At 30.6% G+C, this 17521-nt stretch overlaps 1 protein-coding gene across 1 annotated transcript; it reads right to left on the bottom strand.

The window, feature by feature from the left end:
- Nucleotides 1-226: 226 nt before the first annotated feature.
- On the bottom strand, nucleotides 227-15614 carry LOC129619386 (uncharacterized). Its single transcript, XM_055534638.1, has 3 exons — nucleotides 15596-15614; nucleotides 7072-7377; nucleotides 227-954 (listed from the first exon to the last, which is right to left on the bottom strand). The coding sequence occupies exons 1-3, from the start codon at nucleotides 15612-15614 to the stop codon at nucleotides 227-229; spliced, it is 1053 nt and encodes a 350-aa protein (XP_055390613.1).
- Nucleotides 15615-17521: the final 1907 nt, after the last annotated feature.

The raw sequence follows: 17521 nt of genomic DNA, 5'->3' as shown, positions 1-17521 counted from the left end.
TCGATAAAGTTTTCGCCCGAACTGTTCATTCAATATAACAATATTTGAACAAAAAATAAAAAAACTTTTATAAATTCGTGATATTTTGGATAGTTTTCCATTTATTTTAAAGCGTATATTTCTATAGATTAACTGGCACACCTCTTTATTAAACAGCATTAGAAGAAATAAAAAAATACCAGATTATTTACTTACTTTTAGCCAAAAAGAGGATTAGTGCGAATTATTATTCATTCAAAAAGCGACCATATAATGTCATCAAAAGTTTGGATAATAACATAGAAGGACGTTTTTTACCAATATTTTTTGATAAGTTTAATACAACGGCCAAACCGACAATAGTTAGAATTTTGCCACCATCACCTTCGAGACCACCTATATTTGAAACTATTTTACCAACTGCAGGTACACTAACTTTAGCACCAACTACTCCATTACCTGCAACACCAACTACATCACCATCACAACCGTCGTTTCCACCGACCATACCCTCAACACCTTTACCGCCAGTACCACCAGTACAGCCTCCATTACCACAACCACCACCTCCACCACTTCCACCACCACCTCCACTTCCGCTTCCACCACCACCTCCTCCTCCGCTACCACCGCCACCACCTGGACCCGTTCCTCCACCGGGACCACTACCTCCACCACCACCAGGGCCTGCACCACCACCACCACCAGGGCCTGCACCACCACCACCACCAGGGCCTGCACCACCACCACCACCAGGTCCTACACCGCCCCCACCACCTCCACCACCACCACCACCAGGGCCTGCACCGCCCCCACCACCTCCACCACCACCATCACCATGGCCTGCACCGCCCCCACCACCTCCACCACCACCACCACCAATACCACCACCTGGACCACCACCACCACCAACTGTTACACCCACAATACCAACAACACCAGTTCCAACGATTCCAACTTTTCCTCCCACTACCCCTGGAGGGTAATGATTTACAAGAAACTAAAGCAGATTTCAGACTTTTTAGGGTAAGTATAGAAACTTTTATTTTATTTATAAATATATATAAGGTGCATAAATTTATTACAAAAATATTCAAAGAATAAAAACAATTCCACACTCAAATAAGTAAAGTTTCACATGAATCAACTGCTAAAACAAGTGTATTAAAATTTTTAAAATTAAGCATGAACGAGAAAAAAATAGAGTTGACCTTGTCAACTCTGTGATACCCGTACGAATTTGTTATCCTATGTGCGAATAACTAATGTGCCATAACTAACTATGGGGCAGACTATGACTTTAAGTTGCCGTATTACCATATTAATTTATGCAAAATTTCAGTAATATGTGTTATTCAAAATACTGGTTGTGCCAAACTACTATTGATGTTGTATGGCAGCTACCAGAAAGAGCCAAGAAATTTTAGCGAATTTTATCAAGCACATCGGCCCTACTAATATATTCACTTGTGTGAAATCTCAATATCACAGCTTTTATAGTTTTTGAGATATAGTCAAATAACTTTTGAAGTTGTATGGCAGGTACCAGAAGGAGCCAAGTAATTTCAACGACTTTTATGAGACACATTGGCATTACTAATATATTCGTTTGTGTGAAATTTCAATACCACAGCTTTAATAGTTTCTAAAATATAGTCAAATAACTTTTGAAGTTGTATGGCAGGTACCAGAAGGAGCCAAGTAATTTCAACTACTTTTATGTGATACATTGGCCCTATTAATATATTCGTTTGTATGAAATTTCAATACCATAGCTTTTATAGTTTCTGAGATATAGCCAAATAATTTTTAAAGTTGTATGGCAGGTACCAGAAGGAGCCAAGTAATTTCAACGACTTTTATATGGCATATTGGCCCTACTAATATATTCGTTTGTGTGAAATTTCAATACCATAGCTTTAATAGTTTCTGAAATATAGCCAAATAACTTTTGAAGTTGTATGGCAGGTAGCAGAAGGAGCCAAGTAATTTCAACTACTTTTATGTGATACATTGGCCCTATTAATATATTTGTTTGTATGAAATTTCAATACCATAGCTTTAATAGTTTCTGAAATATAGCCAAATAATTTTTGAAGTTGTATGGCAGGTACCAGAAGGAGCCAAGTAATTTCAACGACTTTTATATGGCATATTGGCCCTACTAATATATTCGTTTGTGTGAAATTTCAATACCATAACTTTAATAGTTTCTGAGATATAGCCAAATAAATTTTGAAGTTGTATGGCAGCTACCCGAACCGGTACCCCGATCATGTCCAATTTAAATAGGGTTCTGGTACTTACTACAGTAAATCATTTGTGAAAATTTGGTGAACTTAGCTCAATTAGTTTTTGAGTTATCGTTCGGACGGACGGACGGACGGACGGACGGACGGACGGACGGACGGACGGACGGACAGACAAAGCTAAATCAACTCAGAATTTGACGCTGATCAAAAACATACACTTGAGTCTATATGTAACACCGTTATTTCTTAGCGTTACAAACGGTAAGGCAAATTTAGTATACCCTTCGAACATACGTTCGTACGGGTATAATTAACTGTAATATATAGGGTCTTCAACGAGTGGTTAATAAAATTTTTAAAATGTTATTAAATTCAAAATGTACATCTAATCATATGATGCTATGATCATATGTAGCAAATGAACATCTTGTAATATTATGATATTTATGCACAAATAGTAATTAAAGGATGTATAATATTATATTCTTGATAAAATAACTGAATTTACGAACTGCCACACAATACTTCTGATTATAAAATGCAGTTTTCTTAAAGAACAAATTCTTTCATGACTTTCAATACCACAGTATGCTTTCGTATTTTAAAAGAATATTTGACAATATTAGAAAGGAAGAATAAATTTTACTGAACTAATTTAAAATATTCACTGCGAATGTTTCTTGATCAATTCCATATTAGAGGCGACCTAATTAATTCGAAAACAGAAGATCATTTCAAAAAATCAAAATTTAGAAAATTTTCTATTAAGATTTTTACTGTCCTGTTTGGTATTCAATTTTAGATTTCGCAAAATTTTATAAGATGGTTAGCTAAAGAATGCTTTCAATATTGTAAAATCGCGATTTCGTTAAACTCGTTTTTGATAAACTTCCAGTTTTAAACCTTAAGTGTGATGATTAACTTTTGAAATTTTGAATTAGTTCGATTTCTTTTTGATTTACGAATTTTTTCATTTTTTCAATTGGCTCCTTGTATTGCAAAAAATTTAATTTGAATCCCTTCTATCTATACATTTCTTAAGTTTATTTAAGCCAAAGTAAAATTAAATTGAAAACAATCCATTCTATAACTATTGGAAATTCCTTCATACAACTGCAGAGCACAATTAATGACGCAATCAATGACACGAGTCCAGTAAAATCAATTGTTTCTTTTTTCATTCTATCGAGAATCGATTCTATATATTTATCTTTAATTGATTCTCTAATTTTATGTATTTAGAAGTTAATTAGAGAGCACAGTTTTTAAACCATTTAAGGATTAATTTTTCTCAAAAATTAAAAATGACCTAAATTGTATCTTTGACGCTAGTATCGGCATAATTGTTAATCTATTTATTTGAATAAAATTTTTATTTGATTTTTAAAAGTTCATTGACGTAATTTTTTCCTTAATTGCATCAAAAATAATCAATAAAATTTATCTAATCTTCCAAAATTTTTTTTATTCTTTCATTGTCTCATGTAAATCAAGCTTTACACAGAATTTTTTTCTTTCTAAATCAATTAAGGCACGTGATTCTTTAGCGTAATTAACACTTTTCAACCCAATTTTGTATTTGACATTGAAATATTTTCTTTATTGAAAAAATTTGGCAACGAAGAAAATTTTTGAATAACAATTAAAATTAAAAATATTTTGTTAAATGATCGGCTGTAAAATTTATGTATAAGAACTGTAACAGACCGATATGAGTAAATTAATTTTAAATGTTTAAGAGCCGTCATTAATTTCCGATCATAGATCTATTTAAGGCTCTTATTCTTTTGACTTCTTTTTTTTTGAAAAGTCATATAGTGTCCGATTTCTTTACACGGCCCTATGCGAGCATTCCGATTAATTTGCAATAGGGAACTCTTTCCAATTGTAAAAGAATTTAATTAAAATTCAAAGATTTAAAAGACCATACGAAATCTTGGACTCGCTATTCTTGCCGCTTTAAAATTAAAATTTCATCAAGCAAATTTTTAAAATCTGATGTCCACTGATATTAATTATGCATTTAAGGGTTAACAATTTTGTTGTCGATCTAAAACTTCGATATTAAATTTCTCAAATATTTGATAGTTGTTGTTTTCTTTTTTAATTTGATATTTTTATTTTGCTTTTGTTTAATTTTTTTTTATAAAATTTGGTAATAAAGATTCAGCAGATCAAAAATTTGATGTTTAACCAAGAGCAATAAATTAATAAATCAAAATAAAAACAATGTCAGTTACCATTATTTTTTACGATCTTAGTTTTTTTTTATTTTTCGGAAATCAAAACAAAAAAAAAACAAGAATAGTTTTGCAAAATATCTTAGAAAAAGCAAAAACTAAAAGAAAATGTGAAATTTCGGCAACTTCATTTCTTCTTTTATAGTTTTTTTCCTTGTGTCTTGCTTAATAGACTAACAAGCTAACCACCTTATTTTAAAGCGAATTTTTGAATTCCTTATTATTATTATTTTTTTTTTTGGTTTAAGTCTGTAATTTGTAATGCGATTTTTATGTTTATTTTTATTTGTTTTTAATTTTCAACTTTCCTTATTCAATTTTTAATGAAAAATTTTCTATTATTTTAAGTTCAGTAATAAAATTATCATTAATGGGTTACCAATTTCTAAAGAATTTGTAATTCTTTTATAGAAGCTTTATTTATATACGTAGTTAATTACCGTAGTTAACAATTTATGGAAATTTTGCAATGTTTCAAAAATATTTAGTTTTAATGAAATACTATTGAAAAAAATGCCGAAGAAATCCCAAAAATGAGCAAATAATCACAAATTCTTAATAAAATTGGAAGGATATTTTTTAACGCAATATACAATGTGTTGGTTTACATTATCGTTCTTGGTTAAATGGCGAGCTCACTCAAAAAATTAACTCAGCTGCTAGTCTTATGTAAATTTGCCAGGATCTTTTATGTAAATTTATAATTATTATCACTCGGCACTTTAAAAATGCATCGCCCTCTGAAAATCACTAACACACAAAATTTGAGTGAAATTAATAAGAACCTATGTATGTCGTATATGTCGTGTGTTTCTTCCAAACATTAAACATGTTTAAAAAAAATATTAACCAAAAAGAATGTTTATTTTTTTTTGTTTTATAAGCCGCGAGTGCTACTGATTTGTTTTGTAATTTATTCTGACTTCTTTTATTTTTTTCTATGACGTAAATAGATATTTCATTTTTTTTTTCATTTGGAAACCTTTAGAACATTCTAACACTAGAATCATTAAGAAAAGTTTAAACAAAATTTATGTAGGTAAAAATTTGCCATCATAAATCAAAATTTATGCTATAATTTAAGATGAATCTCGTTTATGATAGCTTCATTTATGACATAAAATGTCTTTTCGAGTTAATGGGTGATAAGTGATTAAAGCCGACTGCAGATGGCAGATAGATTTAGTGTTGTATGAAATTCAAATGACTTTTGTTACAATATTGTTTACGAAAATCTTCTAGGTTACGCAAAAAAACATTATATTGCTAATATTTCAATAAGAATTATTGCTTCCAAGTTTTTTTTTTTCTAAGTCACATTATTGCACAATCTACCTACAGTAATAATAGATTTAAAATCGCAATTGCCGAATACAATTGAATCGCTTAATGGAGAATACATGCTAATTTGTATTCACTCTTCTCAATTTTTTTTGCAAAAAATCTGCTAAATTCTCACTTGCAATGAAATATCACTTGCATAAACAGGAGAAATCGCACCTTTTATATAGATTCCGCAGAGACGATGAGCTGACGGTCATAGTCTTTATTACTCCTTTTCCTACCGTCAGGAGGCGCAGATTATTTCCGCGAGTTTTTCTCAGTATTGGAAAGTTCAGTACCAACTCCCTTAGAGTTACCGTCGGGTATTTTCTTGGAAACGTGGTAGTGTAAGTTAGATATGGGAAGCATGCAGTAAGCCATAGCTGCCTGCAAGAATTCTTTTGCCAATAGCAAAAACAAATCTTGTTTAATTCTGCAACTTTTTTTTTTAAAAGCAATATCCTATAGATATGTACCCAAACTACTACTATTTACAATAGTCTGTAATTTCATAATTTTTTAATTTTTTTAATTTTTTTGTAGAAAAGATCGATTATTCTTTTTTATTTTGTTGGCAACTGAATTGTTCTTTTTATTTATAAATTCGCTCTTAGCCGTCGATAGCAAACTAATTTTACATAGAAAGCAAATTCAACTAATTCAAATGCTATTTTCAGTACATGGCATAGCATTTCTTCAAAAATCCTATACAATAAAACAATATTAGAAAAATTAATTCAGTTTATTCTTGCTTCAGTATTCAAGGTAGAACCATCGGGGCGCATCAGTAACTTAAAAAAAAATTAAGAAATGAACCGCACTTAATTCAATTAACTTAAAATAATTTCAACTTTAATAATTCGGCAAAGTGTCAAAAGTGATTTTCCAATATGTTGAAATGGAATTATATAAGTTATATTTGCTTATTTTTAATTACGCTGCTTCCTGAAATACATTGTGAGTTAAAAATAAAATATAGTGACTTCGGCACTTTAATCTATGTAAATTTTTAACACGTGCAAACAAGATTAGATTTAAATCAAATAAAAAAAAATGAAAATATTCATTGGTTTTTTTTTAGTTTCTAATACAAGTGAATAATCGAAAAAACTTAAATTCTAACTAAAATAATAAATTAGAAGCGCACTAAATTTAGGAAAATTGTGGATTTGAATAAAAACTAAAATAATAATATTTTTTAGCTGAACGTATACAAGGAAGATTCTTTATGTACAAGGCTACTCCAGCACCAGAAGTCATCAATATTATTCTAGTACCTTCACCATCTCCAGCGCCAAGTCCGCCAGCTACAACATCACCAACGGGAACTCCACCGTCACCAACAACGCCAGCTACGACATCACCTACATCACCACCACCACCCCCAGTATCACCACCAGTTCCACCTCCGGTTCCACCACCAGTTCCGCCTCCAGTTCCACCACCCGCACCACCTCCAGCTCCACCGCCAGCTCCTCCTCCATCTCCACCACCACCTCCGCCTCCTCCTCCACCACCACCGCCACCCCCACCACCACCACCTCCTCCAGTACCGCCACCACCACCGGTAATACCAACATTCCCTCCAACAATGCCCGTTGGTTAAATTGTTAAACCAATATTACACAAAATATTTATGTATATTGGAATTTTATATTGTGACCATGAATAAAGTATTAAAAATTTAAATTGTTATATTTTTAAAAATTTAAAGGAATTTTGACATACTTAGATTTACTTAGTAGGACTTCAACAGTTGATCATTAAATTTAAAGCTTCAAAGTGTTATATGTATTATAATGAACCGTAATATTGAATTTGAATATTTCTTTCGAAATTTGGAAATAATCAATAACAGTTAGAAATAATGATTAAGTGCTATTGAATAAAACAAATAAAAGTGAGAAAACTTATAAAAAGTAAGAAACATTAAGTGAATATAAAAAATAAATTATGGTATATAACAATTACACTTATACCTTATCAATTTATAATTTAAAACGTGGGAACATGGGCAACTAATTTTGGTGTCACTTCGAAATATTTAAAAAAAAATTGCATATATACGAGAGCAGCTTTACTTTTAATTTGTAAACTTTGTGTAAATTTATTAAAAAAACGCTATGTACTCGTATGTGTTTCTCAATATTCAAAGAATTTTTAAATAGCAATTATAATTGAATTAGAAATAACAATTTTACGTGAGTGATTCAAAGAAAAGAATTTGAACAAAGGAATTTTAAATTAAACACTAAAGATAGAGTTATACAACTCAAAAAGTAAAAATTGTAAATTATTTAAAATATTGAACAAAATTATTATTGTGAGTCGGACAACAAACTTTTCCGGTACATGAAACTGTCGTAAATGTAAACAAGGTGGTAATGTATAAAATTATTACTGTTTTTATTTTTTTAAAATTCCGAAAAATATGTAAATACATTGGTTAATGTCTCAGCGTCCTGTGAAAGTTCGGTTTCAAAATCCTTATATCAACGATACATGATGTATAAAATTTCAATGCACAAAGACACCGAAATCTTGTTTACAAGGGAGGTAGTGTGGTAACAATACCTGCCTTAAAATAATTTGTTATGTGTATTAGCTAAGAAAGATGCTTGGCACACTTTTACTCTCAAATGGTCACTTTTCATTTAAAAGGGATTGTTTGTTTAAAAAAGAGTAGAAGAAAAAAAAGAATCTAAAACTTTTAATAAAATTCATTTTTAATCGTTGGCACAGATTTTTCCCTCTTAATTACTAACAAAATATTAATCAAATTATTGTTTTTTCTATCTGAGCTTTCTTTCAAAATTAATTTTAAGCTTCCTACATTGATTAGATTAAGGTTTTGTTTAGAATCTACCATTGCCCCATTATTTTTTTCTGAATACTACAATATACGTTTCACTAAATGTGTTTATATTACTATACCTAAAGTATTTTTAAATATCTAGTTTGTACAACACTAACTTATTTAAAATTGGGTATATACTAGTAGGTTGCTTAATTATCAAGAAAAATGTAGTTATACTTTTTTGTAAGAGGTTCTTCTTATTACTTATACTTCCTAGAAAATTTTTTAGTTTCAAATTAATTAAGATAGAAAAGATTAGGGAATAAAATCAAAACAGCAACTTGATACATGTTACACAATATATTTTCGATAGTTTGATAGTATGATGATTCTATGAAAGAAAACAGTGCAGAGATGATTTGTCCCTGACGATCAGTAGTCGTGTTAAAAATTTGCCTGTATTGTTGATAACTTATACATTATTTCACAGCATTTATTTATACAGCGCAAGTTTGCCTACAAAATTGTACTGATATAATGCTTAAGAAAACCTATAGCTAAAATATTAATTAAATTGATTAGGTTGGTTAAATAGGCAAAAATACAAATGTTTGCTAACCTATGCGTAAAAGAACTCTCACATTTAAAATCGTGCATGCTTCGTTCACGAGACAAACCCTTATTAAGTAATTTGAATAAATTATCAGCTAGTGTTCTTATAAATAGTAATTTGAATATTAAAGCTAGTGTTCACCAGGCAAAGCTTCATATTTAAATTAACCAAAGTGAGTCGACAAATATCTACTTATTATTTTTTATACCGGGTAATATTAAATAATATATTCCAGGGAATCTGATTGAATGTATACGCATGGTATTTTCAATAAAAATCTGCAACAACAAACAAAAATTTGAATCATTTTAGTTTTGGTTTTCAAAGTAGAAAGAATCACCAAGAATTTCTACTATAAGAATTAATTTAAAAATTTTAAATGTTGTTTTATTTCTTTATTTGTTTAAAAAACAAATAAAGAAATAGAGTTGACCGATTATTGTGGAAGGTTGTTTAAAAAACCAAATCTTATAACAACAATGGAGTTAATTTTAAACATCCCCCGCGGTAGTATGACGATGTCTTGAGAAAATCAATGCACTGGATTGGTGCAATCGAATCATCTTGTACTAGGTGCCAGGCTATGTGGGCGTAAAAGGAAATGAGACAAGGAGGATATGTACTGCATGATCGAATCACATACTATTTTTGGGAACTAAGCAAGAAATCAGACAGGGCGCGACTGCTCTGTTGGAGAAATTTTCCGGAGCTGTGGCAGTCTAAATAGCTTCTGGGAAACTATGGCCAGAAGTGATTTAAGAAAATTATAGGGATGGGAAAGAATCAGGTGAGAATTCTCACTGAGGTCGTGTCGGGTTAACGGAGACTTACGAGGCGCCATAGTGGGCTGGGATGGTAAATTTTTTGTAGAAGATGAAAGGACCTTAGTACATCTTCTTCCCGCTCGCTGGAGAAGGGAAATACTGCGGGATATTGCTCTCACGGTAGCGGAGTTATGCTCCTCTGCGCCTTACAAGTTGCTGAACTAGATCACGGCAGCAATTTTTTTTGCTTGGTGAAAAATCAGTTAGTCTAGCTATAGGAGTTTTCAAGTTATTGCCGGGAAAAATGGATGACTCTGTTGTTGGTTCTTATCGTTACAAATGGAGTGGTAAATATTTAATGGATACCCTTCGATTATTTGTTCAAATGAGTATATACTCGAATATAGAGATTCAAGTGTTATGTGCTATTGAATTTATAATATAAAAAAAAAATAAATTTTAAGATTAATAAATATTATATAAAGCGTAAACTAAATCATAAATTTATCCATACTGCGTGTTTCCCTATTTTTACGGAAAAATTATTAATATGAAAACAATTTTTAAGCGATATTCGCATAAATTTGGAATTGATCTCACTATAAGATCTTACACAATAGTCACTCAATAATACCCTCAATAAAATTAAAATGATTTGGTAAAAGCTAGTATATTCCCCCTACATGCTTTACACTTTTAAAAACACGTGATTCGTCATCACTGTCACCCCGATTTTTTTTTTTTTGTAAGTTCGAAGAGGTCAACATATTTAACATGTTAACTTTTTGGACTTACAATAAATAGTTGTTTATTAAAAGTAGAACAATGCTCCCGGAGTCTTTATATTTGCGATGAAAGTCCAAATAAATACAAAGCTCAAAGAATATTTTCAATCAAGCTTGCCAAATATTGTTCGAAATTTTGTAATCATATATCAGATGAGCCTTCATTTAATTCATTGAGTTACTGTTTTTCACTTAATATCCTTACTTTCTAATAGTCACAAATTATAAATGTTTAGTTAAAATCCCAATTTTTAGTTAAAGCAAGAACACTCTGTTTATTTGACAGAAAAGTTTAATATCTTGTTTTACCAAGTCCTTTCAAACATTTCGGATTATTTCGAAATTTAAAAATTGCTGTAAAAGAGTTTTTCAGGCATAATTATTTTTCGAATTCTCAAAACTCCACGAGTTAAGTAAAATCAATTGTCTCTTTTTCCATTTAATCAAGAATCGATTTTTACCGACCGTATTGTGTAAACAATAGGTAGGTTATGTGATGGCAACAAATTTTGCATATCTAGTTTTCGGTGGGAACGTACTTCTCCATAGTAGGGAAGTGTAAATAAACTATTTTTAGCAACCTATCGGTCTGTCGGTCTGTCGGTCTGTCCGTCTGTCGGTCTGTGTGTGCACGCGTGTATCTCAAGTTCGGCTGAACAGATTTTGATGAAATTTTATATGTAAGTTTGTTTCCACCATGGCACTGATCGATCAACTTTTGGTATATATCAGGCCTCGGGAACTGCACTTTTTAGCGGGCCTGTTTTACATTTTTGAACATTTTGAAGAAAATATTCAACCGATTTACTTGAAATTTTATATATAAGCTCAGCTCGACCGTCCGCGAAAATTCCTATGTTTTGGAAGAAATCAGGAATCGGCAACTAGACGTTTACTACGGGCCAAATATACATTTTTGTGTATATAAAGAGAAATAATCAACCGATTTCATTGAAATTTAATATATGAACTCCTCGTATTAAAACAATGAACATATAAATTTTTTGGAAAGACCAGGGCTCGAAAACTGATTTGCGGGCCGATTTTACATTTTTCACCATATCCACAGAACAAATTGATGGAATTTCTTGAAATTTGATATTTGAGCTCTGGTTGTTACCGAAACTAACTGGCGAGCATTTCAGGGAATTCGGGTAGCACAAAGCGAAACTCTACTAAGAGCCAAATATACATTTTTCTAAGTATGTTAACTATAAGCTTACTAATGTCCTAAAAATTGGAAAGAAGTATTTAACAGACATTTTTATAATATTCTGTAACACTTTCATTTAACTAGACAATACACAATGCGGTCGGTTATGTGCTGACCACATCAGATTTTTTATACTTATTTTCAGTCGATTCTTTAATTGTATGTACTTACAAATAAATTAGAGAACAACATTCTAAAACCATTTAAGGATTAATTTTTCCCAAACAAAACTTGAAGTGACCTAAATTGTATCTTTGATGTGCTAATAAAATTAGGTTTAAATTTGTAGAGTATATTTTATTAAAGTTCAGTATTATGGTTAATCTATTTATTTGAATAAAATTTTTATTTGATTTTTAAAAGTTCATTGACGTAATTTTTTCCTTAATTGCATCAAAAATAATCAATAAAATTTATCTAATCTTCCAAAATTTTTTTTATTCTTTCATTGTCTGAAAAATCAAGTTTTACACGGAATTTTTTTCTTTCTAAATAAATTAAGGCACATGGTTCTTTAGCGTAATTAACACTTTTCAATCCAATTTTGTATTTGACATTGAAATATTTTCTTTATTGAAAAATTTTTCCAACGAAGAAAATTTTTGAATAAAAATTAAAATTAAAAATATTTTGTTAAATGATCGGCTGTAAAATTTATGCATAAGAACTGTAACAGACCGATACGAGTAAATTAATTTTAAATGTTTAAGAGCCGTCGTTAATTTCCGATCATAGATCTATTTAAGGCTCTTATTCTTTTGACTTCTTTTTTTTTGAAAAGTCATATAGTGTCCGATTTCTTTACACGGCCCTATGTGAGCATTTCGATTAATTTGCAATAGGGAATTCTTCCCAATTGTAAAAAAATTTTATTAAAATTCAAAGATTTAAAAGACCATACGAAATCTTGGACTCGCTATTCTTGCCGCTTTAAAATTAAAATTTCATCAAGCAAATTTTTAATATCTGCTGTCCACTGATATTAATTATGCATTTAAGGGTTAACAATTTTGTTGTCGATCTAAAACTTCGATATTAAATTTCTCAAATGTTTGATAGTTCCAAAATTTTTTGAAAAAAAGTGCTTATTAGTTTCACTCTGCCCGTCCGTGGACACTTTTTTTGTTTACTTCTACACCCTTGAAGATAGAAAGCTGAAATTTCATACGTACATAGAACTTCACTAGAAACTTTTTTTCATGGAACAAAATTTTTACCTATCTCTTCCCCTCTAGAAGTTATACCCCTCCAAAACCATAAAAATGGCCTTTTTAACTATTTGTTGCAATGAAACCATAAGCATTTTTGAAATTTTGCAAACGCAGAAAGGCAGTGCCTTGCTTCCCCTAGCGCGGTATATTATAGCTAAACCTTAGGAAAACAAAATGGCCGTTCATATTTACCGTTATCTAAAGTCCTTTTTTTCGAAATTTTTGATGTCGTCTTTCTTCTACACCCCAGCCTGTAGAAGCTTGAAATTTTAAGGGCTTTTAGACATTATCAAATAGTTCATTTCGTTAGAAGAAAATTTTTTTACATCTCCACCCCCTCTCAAGTTATCGCCTCTTGAATTTTGTAAAATTTGAATTTTTGACACCTCATATTTCCGAAACCGCAAGCTTTTTCAAATTTCTATAAACGCAAAAAGCTAACGGTAAATTCCATGACATTAAAAACTATAATTATTTTTCTTAACTCGCACAATTAAACCTTAAAATCGAGCATTATGTTAACCCCACTTTATATTAATTTTTGCTTTATTTCAAAGACTGCATAAATCATTCATCCTAAATATATGCAACCCTAGAAATAGTTTTGTATATGAATGAAAATAATTTTAATAGTGTGATAGGTACATAGACTACATAGACTGTATTTAAAAGCAAAATTTTCATTTGTTGAAGGGAAAAGTGCTAAAATACAAACCATTGGTTTGACCCAACTTTATTAATTTGATATTTTTATTTGGTTTCGTTTAATTTTTTTTTTATAAAATTTGGTAATAAAGATTCAGCAGATCAAAAATTTGATGTTTAACCAAGAGCAATAAATTAATAAATCAAAATAAAAACAATGTCAGTTACCATTATTTTTTACGATCTTAGTTTTTTTTTATTTTTCGGAAATCAAAACAAAAAAAAAACAAGAATAGTTTTGCAAAATATCTTAGAAAAAACAAAAACTAAAAGAAAATGTGAAATTTCGGCAACTTCATTTCTCCTTTTATAGCTTTTTTCCTTGTGTCTTGCTTAATAGACTAACAAGCTAACCACCTTATTTTAAAGCGAATTTTTGAATTCCTTATTATTATTATTTTTTTTTTTGGTTTAAGTCTGTAATTTGTAATGCGATTTTTATGTTTATTTTTATTTGTTTTTAATTTTCAACTTTCCTTATTCAATTTTTAATGAAAAATTTTCTATTATTTTAAGTTCAGTAATAAAATTATCATTAATGGGTTACCAATTTCTAAAGAATTTGTAATTCTTTTATAGAAGCTTTATTTATATACGTAGTTAATTACCGTAGTTAACAATTTATGGAAATTTTGCAATGTTTCAAAAATATTTAGTTTTAATGAAATACTATTGAAAAAAATGCCGAAGAAATCCCAAAAATGAGCAAATAATCACAAATTCTTAATAAAATTGGAAGGATATTTTTTAACGCAATATACAATGTGTTGGTTTACATTATCGTTCTTGGTTAAATGGCGAGCTCACTCAAAAAATTAACTCAGCTGCCAGTCTTATGTAAATTTGCCAGGATCTTTTATGTAAATTTATAATTATTATCACTCGGCACTTTAAAAATGCATCACCCTCTGAAAATCACTAACACACAAAATTTGAATACAATTACATAAGAACCTATGTATGTCGTATATGTCGTGTGTTTCTTCCAAACATTAAACATGTTTAAAAAAAATATTAACCAAAAAGAATGTTTATTTTTTTTTGTTTTATAAGCCGCGAGTGCTACTGATTTGTTTTGTAATTTATTCTGACTTCTTTTATTTTTTTCTATGACGTAAATAGTTATTTATTTTTTTTTCATTTAGAAACTTTTAGAATATTATAACACTAGAATCATTAAGAAAAGTTTAAACAAAATTTATGTAGGTAAAAATTTTCCATCATAAATCAAAATTTATGCTATAATTTAAGATGAATCTCGTTTATGATAGCTTCATTTATGTCATAAAATGTCTTTTCGAGTTAATGGGTGATAAGTGATTAAAGCCGACTGCAGATGGCAGATGGACTTAATGTTTGATAAAATTCAAAGAACTTTTGTTATAATATTTTTTAGAAAAATCGTTTACATTCTGCCAAAAAAATTTACGTTGTCAGTAACATTAATATTGTTTTCAAGTTACATTGTTGAACAATCTTTCGGTTAAAGCAAAACACATTTTAAGCTGTATTCACTTGCGTTTGCTATTTTCGCAAAATACTGCTCATTTCATTTTGTAATTATCCGGTTTCGACTGTTATAACTGTAAATTGATTGTGGGCTAGGAAGCTTTTGAGTAATGCCAAAATCCGAAACTTTTCCTTTCCATCTTGCACAAAGAAGCTCTCCTCAAAGTCATTTGGGGTTCGTCGGAATCGGGTTCGTTCTATTACTGGCTTCTTCACTGGACATGTTCTGTGAAATGCCCCTTGCATAAACTGACAGCCATAGATATTCTGTATGACTGCTCCTCTGGCCGCCAGGAGACGTAGATTGTTTGCGCGGGCTTCTCTCAATGTTGGAAAGTTGAGTTACATCTACATTAGGATTATGTCCGGATATTTACTCGGGAACATGGTAGTGTAAGCTGGGTATCGAACGATACAGTAAGCTATGGTGGCCTGCAAAAATTCCCTTGGCAATACCGACAACATTTGATTTGATTTTAATTATCATATGTACGGTAGGCTCGTCAACTATGTAGTAAAGTTAATGGCTTCAGAAACTGATTCTTGAGTATCTACAATATTGTGCATCGACCTTATGCTCCTTCCCAGGAGCGAAGTAGTAATAAAAAAAAATTATCATATCCTATAGGTATGTAGTCAAACTATTGCTATTTACAATAGTCTATAATTTCATAATATTTTTAATTTTTTAAATTTTTTTTTAGTCTTTTGTATTTTATTGGCAATTAAATTGTTCTTCTTATTTATAAATTCGCTCTAAGCCGTCGTTAGCCAACTAATTTTATATAGAAAGCAAATTCAACTAATTCAAATGTTATTTTCAGTACATGGCATAGCATTCCTTTAAAAATCCTATACAATAAAACGATTTTGGAAAAATTAATTAAGTTTATTCTTGCTTCAGTATTCAAGGTAGAACCATCGGGGCGCATCAGTAACTTAAAAAAAAATTAAGAAATGAACCGCACTAAATTCAATTAACTTAAAATAATTTCAACTTTAATAATTCGGCAAAGTGTCAAAAGTGATTTTCCAATATGTTGAAATGGAATTATATAAGTTATATTTGCTTATTTTTAATTACGCTGCTTCCTGAAATACATTGTGAGTTAAAAATAAAATATAGTGACTTCGGCACTTTAATCTATGTAAATTTTTAACACGTGCAAACAAGATTAGATTTAAATCAAATAAAAAAAAATGAAAATATTCATTGGTTTTTTTTTAGTTTCTAATACAAGTGAATAATCGAAAAAACTTAAATTCTAACTAAAATAATAAATTAAAAGCGCACTAAATTTAGGAAAACTGTGGATTTGAATAAAAACTAAAATAATAATATTTTTTAGCTGAACGTATACAAGGAAGATTCTTTATGTACAAGGCTACTCCAGCACCAGAAGTCATCAATATTATTCTAGTACCTTCACCATCTCCAGCGCCAAGTCCGCCAGCTACTACATCACCAACTGGAACTCCACCGTCACCAACAACGCCAGCTACGACATCACCTACATCACCACCACCACCCCCAGTATCACCACCAGTTCCACCTCCGGTACCACCACCAGTCCCGCCTCCAGTTCCACCACCCGCACCACCTCCAGTTCCACCGCCAGCTCCTCCTCCATCTCCACCACCACCTCCGCCTCCTCCTCCACCACCACCGCCACCCCCACCACCACCACCTCCTCCAGTACCACCACCACCCCCGGTAATACCAACATTCCCTCCAACAACACCCGGTGGTTAAATTGTCAAACCCATATTACACAAAATATTTATATTGGAATTTAATATTGTGACCATGAATAAAGTATTAAAAATTTAAATTGTTATATTTTTAAAAATATAGAGGAATTTTGACATACTTAGATTTACTTAAGTAGGACTTCAACAGTTGATCGTTAAATTTAAAGCTTCAAAGTGTTATATGTATTATAATGAACCGTAATATTGAATTCGAATATTTCTTTCCAAATTTGGAAATAATCAATAACAGTTAGAAATAATGATTAAGTGATATTGAATAAAACAAATAAAAGTGAGAAAACTTATAAAAAGTAAGAAACATTAAGTGAATATAAAAAATAAATTATGGTATATAACAATTACACTTATACCTTATCA

This window comes from Condylostylus longicornis, unplaced genomic scaffold, assembly GCF_029603195.1.
Source record: "Condylostylus longicornis isolate FDR11 unplaced genomic scaffold, ASM2960319v2 ptg000013l, whole genome shotgun sequence".
NCBI classification, from domain to species: Eukaryota; Metazoa; Arthropoda; class Insecta; order Diptera; family Dolichopodidae; genus Condylostylus; species Condylostylus longicornis.
Note: the sequence above shows the minus strand (reverse complement) of the source record. Positions and strands in the feature narration are given on the sequence as shown.